Below are 12,746 nucleotides of genomic sequence, written 5' to 3'. Positions count from 1 at the left end.
GCTTGTTTGACAACATGAAAACCCTGAAACCAACAAAAATGGATCGTGAAGTTCTGAAGTGAACTTGAATAAGTTTTGTTTTTCAATTCGTTATTTGAAATTTCATCTCTAAGAATTTTATTCCATTCCCGGTTCCCGGGAATTCCCGGGAAATGACATTTTTCATTCCCGTTTCCCGGGTAGTTAATTCCCGGGAATATTGCAAACCCTAGTACACGGTGGGGAGTCTGAGAATAAACCCATGCTAGAAGTCCTTTGACAACCAAATGGCCTGATTCTACTAAGATTCGAACCCACGACCACCCGCTTACCAAGGCGGACTCTGTAACCTTGCGGCTACGGAGCTCCCCCTAAAAAATGACTGTAACTCGAGTTTTGTTCACAATGTACTCGTTAGCCGGAAAACAGTTTGACTTGATTTCCTAAAAGCGCTGTAACTCGAATTTTGCTTATAATACCTTTGGATGCTGAGTGACTTTTGCGTGAAATTTTCTCTGAACAAGAAGTTTTTTTTTTTAATTCTGATCTGTTCTAATTTCGATTCACAGGAATGATTGTAGAGCCGTAATCTTTTATTTTTTCCAGTTTGAGCTTCAGGACAATTTTTTCCGCTCTAATCGCCTAGTGTCATTAGTCCTGTTTCGATTACAAGACATCTGAATAAATCTGTATGCTTTGCAATAGTATGAAATTAGCAATCGCGTGGATGAATAGCGAAATCTTATCTGACATCGGCGAGGGCAAGAAGAACTTCTCGTTTTGCGTTGAACAAGAGCAAAATCGATCTGGTAAATTTAATTGCGATGACAGAGCACACTGAATTGATATTTGAGCAGGCGAAATATGAAGCGTCTGCTGCTTGATTGAAAACCGTGTTCAATGCAACACTAAACTAACGAAGGTAGAGGAAAGCAAACACATTGCAGCAAGTGCAACAGAGAACAAACCGTTTACTTTTCTTGCGAATGATGATTGCAGATTCAAATGTTGTTTTTTTTCGTGATAATAGTTTTCAAACTAGGCAGCAGCAATAAATCCACCGAATGTCAACTGTCCTTCGGTAGGGCTAGAGAAGGATTAACCTTTTGAATTGGTTACTATTTATGTTACGCAAACAGAAACTTTTGTGTTCAAAATTCAAAGCTTTGTTGGAAATGACTTGTCGAAAATTAGTTACCTCGGCTGCTGTGCATTTCATTCACGATGCGGGTAGAAGCTCGAGACTCGATTTATGCACACTTCATGTGTTTAAATTTCAAACTGTGCTCTCCGTCATATCAAACGAATCCCCGGTAGAACGAGCAAGCCCCATCCTGTTTCACTGCTACAAGATGCAATACGATGCATGTGAGAATATTAATTTTCTAAAGTTTCCTGCTTTTCCTCTTTTGACAGAAAGCTACTGCCATACCGTTGGTACCGGCGGTAAATTGCAGATACGCGCGGTTTCAGGAACTCCCCGCTTGTTTGTCCGTCGCATGCAGCCGTGCAGCAGAACTCACGCCTCATTTAGCTTTAATTGAGTTGTTTTCGGAATCTGCCTGCAGGTGAAATCTCTCGGTGCGCTATGCAGAATTATACGTTGGAATTAAATTAGTGACATTCGTTGTTTCCTGTATTTACTATGTTGAGATAGTTCTAGTTTCATTTCATCAAGTCACAAACTCAATATTAACCAATTTTTGCATGAGTGAGAGTCATTACAACATTTAATATTCCTTTGGTATTTAGTATTGGCACAATGAATGAACTTAATTGGTATTTTTTCCATCGCTCAACAGCTTCTAACTCCCAATTTCGTTATACCACCTGACACATACACACACTGATTTTTGATTGAATTTCTTTTTTCTTTTCTTCCAGAGTAATAACCAATTATTTCGTAGTCTCGTTAGCAATGGCGGACATGTTGGTGGCACTGTGTGCCATGACATTCAACGCATCTGTCGAGCTGTCTGGCAGGTAAGTTTTAACCAATTATGAAAATATACTGAAATCTGGGCAATACGAAGTTTTATATTTTGCAGATTGTTGTAATATTTAAACGATTTCCATGCGACGTCTTTCACGTACGAACAATTTTAGTACTTATGCTTGGGATAGAACATACATTTTTCGTAGTGTTGGGTATTTTCGTTGCCGCGTTCAAATTGAAATTTAGATCTATTTATATAGAATATTTTTTTTTCATAGATTATCAGCGTAATGATATTTTTTAATTTTGTTACGTTAGTTTCCGTTAAATTTTTATGTTCCGTAGTTTCATCTTTACAAAGGTTGATTTTTTTTAAACCTCTGTTCTTCTGTTAATTTTATTTTGATGCTTACTTACCTTACCTTACCAAACAGTCCAAAGCCGTGGTATGGCCTTTGCTGTCGTCTCCTTCCTTACTTGGTTCGTGGCTGCAGTTCACCAGCTCTGCAATCTGCATTGGGCTCGTAGGTCGTTTTCCACCTGATCGATCCATCTTGCCCGCTGTTCTTGTTCCTGACGGATTGGTTTCAAGAAATATCTTCACCGGGTTGTCCTCTAACATTCCCATGACATGTTCATTCCATCGAAACCAGCAGTGCAGTGTAAACGACAGATGGCTCCACAGCAGCTCCTGTAACTCGTGGTTCATTCACCTTTTCCACGTTCCATTCATCATGTGCAATCCTGTGGAGATGGTTCGCAGCATCGTTCCGTTCGAAGACAGTAAAGGCGCAGTGGTCCTTCACAAGCATAGTCAATGTCACATGGCCGTAGAGGACTACCGGTCTAATCAGTGTCCTGTGCATTAGAGTTTCGAAGGGGCTCGAGAGTGCCCCTGAGACTTGAACTACACACATCTCCCGATCCATCATCGCTTTGACAAATCGCGTTAGTTCGTCCGGAATTCTGTAGTCGTGCATAATCTGCCATAGCTGATCTCAATCGATTGTATCGTATACCGATTTGAAATCGATGTATATTTCTTGTATGGGCACATTGTATTCGTGTTTTTTTTTGTATACGCTTTTGAACTGCGATTATCTGATCCGTAGTGGCCCGAACAGCTATGAATCCCACCTGGTAGTGCCACCCGTACCTTGTAGGTAGAGCGATTGTCTGGTCATTGTTTGCAGTTTTATCGTTTTTCAGCCAGCCAATCTCTTCCTCCACCTCCAGGACTACTTTGGCAAGTTTTCTACAGTAGTCTAGATCAAAACAAGCAAGAACACCAACGAAACCTTTATCGAGCCCTCACTCGCCTCCAAGACTTTGGGTTCACTGTGCGCACAGACCAAAAGCAACCATGAAAGGTGGAAAAAGAAGGCCTGGCATTGGTTTTTACTGTGACTCGGTTTTATCGGATGCTGTGCGGTCGGAGGAAGTTCGTCTTGGAGACCGATCACAAGCCCCTGCTACCAATTTTCGGCTCGGAAAGGGCCATCCCATCTGTACTACGAACAGGTTTCAACTGTGGGCCCTAACTCACCTGCTCTACGATTTTGAAATCCGCTATATCTCTACGACAGCTTCGGTCACGCATACGGTCTTTCTAGGTTGATGTAATAGCCAATCTGAAACTGGAGCAAAGCATTTGAACTGTTGTCATCGAATCGCTCCAGGTATTTTTGCTCTCGTTCGAGGACGTCCAGGCCGAAGCCAAGAGTGATGAGAGTTTGGGCATCCACTATGTCAACCAAGGTTGGTCGTCGAAGAAAGCAAACATTACTGATCCTGTTGTTCAACAGTTCTTCAAGCGTCGTGTATGTCGTTCCATAGTGGCCGGATACCTCATGTATGCAGATAGCTCGTACTCCAACAACTGCACAAAGGCCACCCTGGTGTCGTACGAATGCGATTTGTAGCGCGACAACACGTGTATTGGCCAAACACCGATGAAGAAGTAGCAAACCTCGTCCGTTTCTGCAACAAGTGTGCCTGCGTAATCAAAACAGGCCGGAAACCCAATCTGGAGCCCTGGCCAGCACCAGCAAATCCGTGACAACGACCGCATCCAGACATCGTTGGTTCAATCGATGGAAACATTTTTCTTATCCTGGTCGACTCGTACACTAAATGTCCGGAAGTTGTGCGAGTTGTAAAAATCACCACCCCAGAAACCATGGACATGGTAAACCGTAAACGATAGTCCTGATAATAGGAGTCAATCCACCAAGAACGGATTCGAAGCCTTCTGTGACGCTAGTAGTATCACATATCTTAAAACTATGTCCTTTCACCAGCAGTCTAATGAGTTAGCCAAGAGTTTTGTCGATACCTTCAAAAGATGCCTCAAAATAATCTCTGCATGGGGAGGAACATTCGACGAAGTCATTGACACTTTTCCGCTGTACTACTGGTAGCCGCCCTACCACCTGTTTGTGAGACCAATTAACACAGCTTTGGAGCTACCTCGGCCGCTAAAAAGACGATCCAAAGGCAACCAGGCTGTGCTTAAGAACAACAGTTCAATCGAAAATACGGAAAGAAAGCTCATTGTAAGATGCGCCAATTCAAATGGCGAGCCCACAGTCCATGTTTAAAAGATACAGCACTATCTATACGTCGATTCTGCTTTAGCGCCTATCACCTATCGAAAGGATCGCCATACGCAGAGTGCCAGCGAATGGACTTTCATGACAGACCGACGGTTCTTCTATCACGCGCTTTGCTTATCTAAAGGATCGTTTTAGGTAGAGGATGCAACGGACATCAAACGAGCGCACTTCGCTATCATTTGGCAAACGATATACGTATAATATATTGGGTGGTATTTGGTCACACTCGGCTGTTTTCCAGCTCCCCCTTCGCCCTCCAAAGTAGTCTATCATAAAAACATTTCTACACGCAAAACTTTTCGTTATTACCTTAGAAGCAATAGCGCAAAATTGCCTTTAAGGTAACAAACCTATTACTAAAAAGGCAATGAAATTCTTCCCCAGTCAAGTAACAACACATACTGTCATATATTTAGCACGTGTTACGGGAGTACGACCATCTAATAATGGGCGTTCAACCACATGCAAGATTTTTTCTGTCATATACTGCTCCCTTTCCATCTCAAGTTAAAAAAAATCACACACCGTCGCATATGTTGCACATGTTACAAGTTTCTTCAATCTCCAATTCATCCGGCGAGCGTGTATTAGTTCGCTCGTTGTATGCATACGGAGTAGAGAAAGAATATGACAAGAGCTGCCAAGCAGCATTTTCCCCGTCATAGAGTATGCAAACGTTGATGATTTCAAAGACTTGAAATGCGTCTTTGAATGACATCACGATCTGTAAACTGCGTTAGAGAAAAAAAAACATTCGCTTTCTTGCAAGCTATCCAAAGCACATACTCATTGGTTCATGGAAACTCATTTGCACCTGTTTGAAAATACAAAACTCGTGCCCATCCAGAACAATATTCGCAACTTCGGCAACTCTGTTCAGACAGTATAACATATTTTCATTTCATGTAAACACTGGGGGACGAAACGAAAGTGTATCTAATTAGACATTTGAGGTTGACGGGTGAGATTCTCATTATGTGTGGATGGAGGGAAGCAAAAATGAATCTGATCGTTGCATCAATACAAATGCAGCGAGTGAAGTCTTGCTAACACATGCATTGCGGTGCTTGGCAGTATGTTCTCCTGCAGAAACACATACAAGCGTGTGCCCGTCATAATTTTTGTTACTTTTCGGTTATTACTATTTGTGTATAATGCGCAGTCATAAGACAAAATAAGTAATAAAAAATTGCCCTAAAGTAATAAAATGTTCCCCGTTTGCGTTGGGTGTAGCTCCCAACAACCGGGGATGGGGGGGTGGGGATTTGAGTTCGTTTGGTTGATTAGTTCCCGACTTATGCAGACATTTGTATTTCCTATATAGTCCACCCTTCCAAAAAAGGGAGGGGTGTAGAGTCATCATAAGAATATTTTCTGCTCCTTCACCTGCCAAATTTAGTTCCAATTGCCTGATTAGTTCTCGAGTCGTGCAAAAACTTGTGTTTCATTTGTATGGGTCCCTCCCTTGCAGAGGAGGAAAGAGTGTCAAACCACCATGCAAGTATTTCTGGACCACGAGAACTTCAACATGCCAAATTTGTTTTCATTTGCTTGATTGGTTCTCTAGTTGTGCAGAACATTTTGTTTCATTTGAAATGGACCCTTCCCTTCCAGAAGAGGAGGGGTGTCGAACCACCATGGAAGTATTTATTATCCCTGAAAGCTTTACTTGCCAGATCTTTTGTATTAGCTTGATTTGTGTTTCAATTGTGTGGAACCCCTCCCTTACAGGCGAGGGATCGAAGGTATCAGACAGACAGACAGATCTGTATTTTTTTGTTTAGATGAATTTACCGGTTGAGCGGGGGCCTATCGTGGTTGGTAACGTCTCCGCTAATCACGCTCGACACCTGGGTTCGAATTCCACCGCCGACATAGGTGTCGATGGTTGTGAGGTGGCGTGATCCACTTACAACCAACCCAACTGGTCTAGATTCAATCCTAGCCGACACCGGGAGATTTCCCGAGGCGAAAAATCTCTGGGATCACGCCTTACATCGCCGTTGGCGCCGGTCCGTTAATCAACGGGTCGTAAGTTAGGGTCCTGGGTGGAGTCGCCTCCCTGGGTGTCGGTGATTGGCACAACAACAGTGGCGAAACTAGACCGACGGAAAATAAGCGAGAATAAAAAAAAATTAACCGGTTGCAACTAAAGTTTTGGAATTCTCTATACTGCTATCAAAAATCTATGAAGATACATTCATTATGAACTAAAAAACCTAAAATAATCCACCTAGCGGTCAGACCCAGCCTTTCTCATTCAAACTTATTATTTGTAAAAATATATTTACATGAACGCTTCAATCCAATAAATGTGTATTCACTTTTTGGGTTCTAAAATAATGATGTTGTAATTGAAGTATAAAATATGAAATTTGACGTAATGTAAATGCTCAAGAAATAGCGAAATAAAAGAAATGACTCTTAATTTCGAACAATTCAATCACGCGCGATATCGGAAACATTCAAATGGTACGACACCACATTTAAATTATATTGTGGCCACATATATTGATCACAGCAGGTATAGTTTTAAATAGCCTTTGAATTTCTCTTCTTTCCATAACTTTTAAACCTCAAATTGTTATGAAGTTTGTTATTTGTAAGTTTGAGAGATGACTCGTTCGTATGACACTAGTTATGTTCAAATCTTTGTGATAATAAACTTTCGTTGTTTTATTAACAATTTAATACATAACGGTTGCTTAGTTCAATTATAATCAAATGAAATGGGAACGAACAGGGCAGCCAAACTTCGGAACCACGTGTTAAATCATAATTCATCAGTTAACATTTAACTAGCCCGTTCATCTGATAATACAATTGATCAAATTGGTTGTGTACTTTCTGAGATAATGAAGTTTCGTGATTTTCATATTTCGATAAATTACAGACGAAGTTGCAGTCCGATTACAGCAAAATTCAATAGGGTGTTATGAAGTAGCTAGACCTTTCATTAGACACTAGTTTCGTGAAAATCGGTTCAGCCATCTCTGAGAAAAGTGAGTGAGTTTATGTATTCTTCGGAATATGTTCCTTTTCAAAGCTAGATTTCACAATTTTAAACATAACAGGCAAAGTAATAGTCCGATTGCAAAAAAAATCAATAGGGTCTTGTGGGGTAATTGGACCTTCCAAATGACACTGATTTTGTGGAAATCGGTTCAGCCAGCTCTGAGAAACATGAGTGAGATTAAACACTCTCCAGAACACGTTTCTTTGAATAACTTCTGAACCACACGTTCAATCTTCATGAAACTCAAAAGTTAAGGGTTTTTTAAGTAGCTCGTTTATTTAAAATCAATTTTGTTAAAATCGGTTGAGGAGTTTCTGAAATAATGATGTTTCGTGATTTTCACATTTTTAAACATAACCTCTAAACTAAAAATCCGATTACAATGAAATTCAATAGGGTTCTATGGGGCAACTAGACCTCTCATTTGCAATTAACTTCATGAAGATCGGTCCAGCCATCTCTGAGAAAATCGAGTGAGATTGGGAGAGCGTTACACACACACACACACATACACACACATACACACACACACACACACACACACACACACACATACATAAAATGCTCAGCTCGTCAAACCAAGTCGATTGATATACGAGATTCGACCCTTTGGAGCACTTTATACCTTTGGTTTTTCCAGTGATTGCTATACCTTTCTAGGAGAAAGGCAAAAATATGAACACTTGAGTAAGGTCCGCAGTCGGCTTTCCGACGAAGCTTTCTCATAATGCCGGCACAAAAGCGGTGTACGGCCTTCTCGTAGTTGAGTTGCGCATTTTGGGTAGGTATATCTAGCTAAAACACATACCTCCATTGATATCACAGTGTTTTTGAAGAAATAGAAACAGATTTTAAAACATTCGTGTTATTACACCTTTTGATCATGTGCCAAACCATTGAGATTGAACCATGATTTGGACAAAAGGAACGAAGACCTTTTTTGTCCATTACTTTAGCCAGTTTTCCACTACCTTTCTTGTAAATTTTTGTTGAGGTTCACACAAAAGAAACCGGAAGGTTTTCGCTTTCAAAATGGTTCACCGTGAACTGTTTGACGAGATGTTTGTGTAGTTCTGTGCTTGCACAATGCTTTTTGGTTCGAGGTCATTTTGAAGAAAACTGGTAGATTCTGGCATAAAGCAGAAAGAGAGAGTTTACATATGCATACTCTTATTTCTCTTTGATCGTGCTTGTTGTAAAATAGGAGAACCATAGAAAAAATCTACGTAGTTTTTCTACGTTGCTGAGTAACGACTTAACAAATAAATCGTAAATTAAAATACATTCGTTATATCAGAGAATTATTCTATACTGAAGAAAAAACAAATTTATCCGTAGAAAAAACTCAATTCGTTAAGCCAAATACGCGTTCAAAGTTTCTATGGAGAATGTTGCAGTGATTTATTTTCGTACTTTAACTTTTTAATATGGCATAAATTGAAAAAAAAAAACCTCCGCAAGTTTAATATCCAACATTTGAATGTCAAAGTTTTCTAATTTCTTCTCAACTAATGATGTAGATGCAAATTTGAAACGAGATAGATAAAATGTAAAGGTGTTTTGTAGGTATTCTCCGAAAATACATCTCAAAGCATTGTCTTTTCAATGAAGCAATGTAAAATACGTTATAGAATTAGTATCGTATGAATTAGAAACATTTGCCGATTTAACATGTATCGACTTCGATTCTCATTTTAATCAATTCGAAAATAATATCAATTTTCGTAAAGTTACTCCGCTGGATAATTCCGCCAATTGCAACGCGTCCATTAAAGAACTTCGAATATGAGCGGGCTAATTATACTGAATAAATATTTTGACTTGTGGTGATTTGAAAGCGTAAACAACAGCAAATAGCAACTAAGCTCAACAAAATGTTGAAAAGGGCCCCAGTCAATTTTATGAAGCGCGAAGCGTGGGAGCAAATCTGTTGGGATTGAACACACACACACACACCAAAAGCACGACTTCGAAACAACTTTTACTTTGTTTGGCCAGACTGAGGACGCCAGCGTCTAAAAAAATTATAAGACATTCAATGGGAAATGAATATTACCTACTTCGTATAGCTTAGTTTTGCTTCCACCACTCAAGATTCTTGCACTAAACTGGAGTAAGAATTGTTTACCACAGATTTTTCCGCATTGTTTATTGAGAAAACTTTTCCATTCTAGGTTGTTTAGATTGTCTAGATTTTCATTTTGTGCACTACCCGTCATGAAAACTGCGTATGATTTCTTCTTGTTCACTTGTAAAAACAATTGTAGAGCAACACGTCAAAAGGGCCTATCTTCTTTCATCGATTTTCTTGATTGACTTTTCATTTGTTTAATGGTTCAGCTATAGTAACTATTCCCGATGTGGTTTTCATTTATAAAGCTAGATCAGATTCTCCGCTATCAAATAGTGTAAAGGACATACCATGAAGCGTGTTTAATAAGCCGTGGCGGTTGAAAGAAGCCGATCGATCAGAAAATTGATGAAAGCAGATAGGCCCCTTTGACATGTTGCTCTACAATTACGTTTGCGTTAAGAATAGTAATGCAATGTTTAGAAATTTTAAAAACGTTATTTGTGTATAACGACAACCAAACTGGACCTAACACTGAACCTTGAGGTACTTTCGATTAGGTAGGAGCAAAATTGATAGAAGCTGGCATTAGCAAACTTTTGGTTTACACTCAACTGAATAGAAGATTTTTTTTTACAAAACATTGTGCGATAAAGTATCAGATTTCTGGAAAAGTCAGTATGACTCTCATATTTTCTTGCAACCGCTCTAATGTTGTTTTACAGCTGATTGTTTCACTTTTGCTACAGCTAATAAAGTAATTCAAAAAAATAAAGACATAAAACTGTTTCAAACCCGTTTAGAAAATAATAGTTAATTTGTAATAACTCCGCGGAAAACCCAATTCATCCAGGAATTCAACTAATCACGATCTGCAAATTGGTATCTGTTGCATGCAAATGAAATTGGTTCTCCACCAGTTGTTTGTTTGCAATTTAATCACTGGATGTCACCCTCAATGGGTTTCGTAGAGATGTTGACTTCCGTATAAGCCAGGCTCGTGCCTTTGTTCGTATGTGCTTCTGACTGGAAGCAAATGAAATTTTTGATTCGTTTTGATAACGTATTGTGTTATATTCGGGGTTGGGGTGTTCCGATAAAAGTTCATATCTCACCTCTTTTTCCTCTCGTTGCCAACAGGTGGCTGTTCGGACCATTCATGTGTGACGTCTGGAACAGCTTGGATGTGTACTTTTCGACCGCCAGCATATTGCATCTCTGCTGCATTTCCGTCGACAGGTGAGTAGAAAGCACAGGCCAGTGGATACTGTGTAGGTGAAACACATTGCGGGGCTGCACGTGCTCTGCAGATGGTGTAATTAATTTGGTTTTCCGCTGCAGTGTCCGCTTCAACGACGACAATGACGATGCATTGGTTCGTGAAATTCGTACACTTTTTTGTCATTGAAATCTGATAGTAAAAATGATACCCGTTATTAAAACAAATTAAAATTGCAATTTTCTGAACAGATAACCAGCGATCCTTAATTAATGCTGCAAATTTTAATTGAGAAATATAATTAAGAAATATAGTAGCACAAAATTTGAAGGGTAAATTTATATTAAAAAGAGAAAACCTACAGATTAGGCGGCACCGCATAACGAAAGGAAGCTCGACTAGAAATTATATTATATTAATTATACAATCATTTGACGTGCTTAATTGGCACAGAAAGGTAAAACTGATCAATTCGACTTTAGTTAAAATATACGAATTATTGAGCGAAACCCTCAAGTACTACGCTTACAACTTGCTGTGCTGTGCTGAAAAAGTTTACAAAAGAAATGGAAACCAAGCTAAACGATAAACGATAAGAATAACTTTCAATTAACTCCGTTCTTTCTTTCCGGTTTGTTGCTGATTCGAGCTGAGTTCCGTTTTCCCATCGCGAAACGGAAAGTAAATTTGATACACTTTGTAAATTATTGCCACCGCAGATTTTTTCTCTCCTTTTACTGCTAACTTCCGAACGTTCAAATCCACCGCGCTGAAAGGTGCGTCCAACCTGCCAAACAAAATAGCTGTGTCACATGCCAAGCACCCTTATATATTTAGTCGTAAAGTGGGTATCCATGTGCGACGCTTCCGTAATTAACAGGAATGTAGAACTCTCGGAATGTCGGACAGTTGTCGGTCTGTGCTAAATTATCTCTCTCTCTCTTTTTCTGTTCAGGTACTTCGCCATTGTGCGGCCCCTCGAGTATCCGCTGTACATGACTCAGCGTACGGTCGGTTTCATGCTGGCCAACGTTTGGGTGCTGCCGGCGTTGATATCGTTCACGCCGATTTTCCTCGGTTGGTATACCACGGCCGAGCACCTAGAAACGCTCAAGGACAACCCGGAGCTGTGCATCTTTGTGGTGAACAAATCGTACGCGCTAATCTCCAGCTCGATCAGCTTCTGGATACCGGGAATCGTCATGGTGACCATGTACTACCGAATATACAAGTAGGTTTCATTATGAGCAATTTAATTAAAAACAATATTTTCTTATTTTTAATATGTTTTTCTTATTGTCGTTTTTGATGAAACTTTGCACAAATGAGTTTTTTTGAATCACGATTATTTTTGTTAAAAGGGTTTATTTAAAAACGGGTATAGATAATTACGAATATTTCTAGAGCCAGAACGCTTGGTTTGATCGGTGTGACATCTACGGCAAAGTTGTATAGTGTCACTCCAAAATAAAATACATGCAGAAAAACTGTTCTTGTTAAGGAGAAGAAATAAAAAATGAAATTAACTATCTGAAAAAGCTTATTATGATTTTTTTTCATGCAATCTAAAAGAGCTTGGCTAAACTAATCTAAATATCTAAAAGAGCTACTTTCTTAAAAACCTTTTTTATATGAAAACTAGACACTTTTACCTAGACAATGATAATTGATTGAACTTGAAGAAAAGAAAAAAGGAAAGTAAAATTAGTCAAGAAACCATTTTTTCATATTTTTTGGAGTGTATGCATATTTTTTGGAAGGACATCATTATTGATTTGGACAACGCAGGTTGTGCCGTAGTGCTCAAACAGAAAAAAAAACGATAATTTATAGTTTTAAAACCTCTGAAGACTCTGAAGACTTTCCGATCTTCCGAAAAATTTCGATCTCTCATTTTTTTCTAGTTTGAG

At 39.3% G+C, this 12,746-nt stretch overlaps 2 protein-coding genes across 10 annotated transcripts in view; one reads left to right on the top strand and one right to left on the bottom strand.

The window, feature by feature from the left end:
• LOC129733813 (octopamine receptor beta-2R) overlaps nucleotides 1–12,746 on the bottom strand; it is a 525,686-nt gene that overhangs the window by 76,467 nt on the left and 436,473 nt on the right. The gene's annotated exons all lie outside the window — the stretch shown is intronic.
• Nucleotides 1–12,746, top strand: part of LOC129733219 (octopamine receptor beta-3R-like) — a 325,956-nt gene that overhangs the window by 168,558 nt on the left and 144,652 nt on the right. For all 9 annotated transcript variants that reach the window (XM_055695222.1, XM_055695231.1, XM_055695100.1 and 6 more), the window contains 3 exons: nucleotides 1,864–1,962; nucleotides 10,758–10,856; nucleotides 11,792–12,067. In XM_055695222.1, the coding sequence (XP_055551197.1) occupies nucleotides 1,864–1,962; nucleotides 10,758–10,856; nucleotides 11,792–12,067 (474 nt within the window). The remainder of the gene's footprint in view (nucleotides 1–1,863; nucleotides 1,963–10,757; nucleotides 10,857–11,791; nucleotides 12,068–12,746) is intronic.

The sequence above is a fragment of the Wyeomyia smithii genome, chromosome 1 (assembly GCF_029784165.1).
Source record: "Wyeomyia smithii strain HCP4-BCI-WySm-NY-G18 chromosome 1, ASM2978416v1, whole genome shotgun sequence".
NCBI lineage: Eukaryota > Metazoa > Arthropoda > Insecta > Diptera > Culicidae > Wyeomyia > Wyeomyia smithii.
Note: the sequence above shows the minus strand (reverse complement) of the source record. Positions and strands in the feature narration are given on the sequence as shown.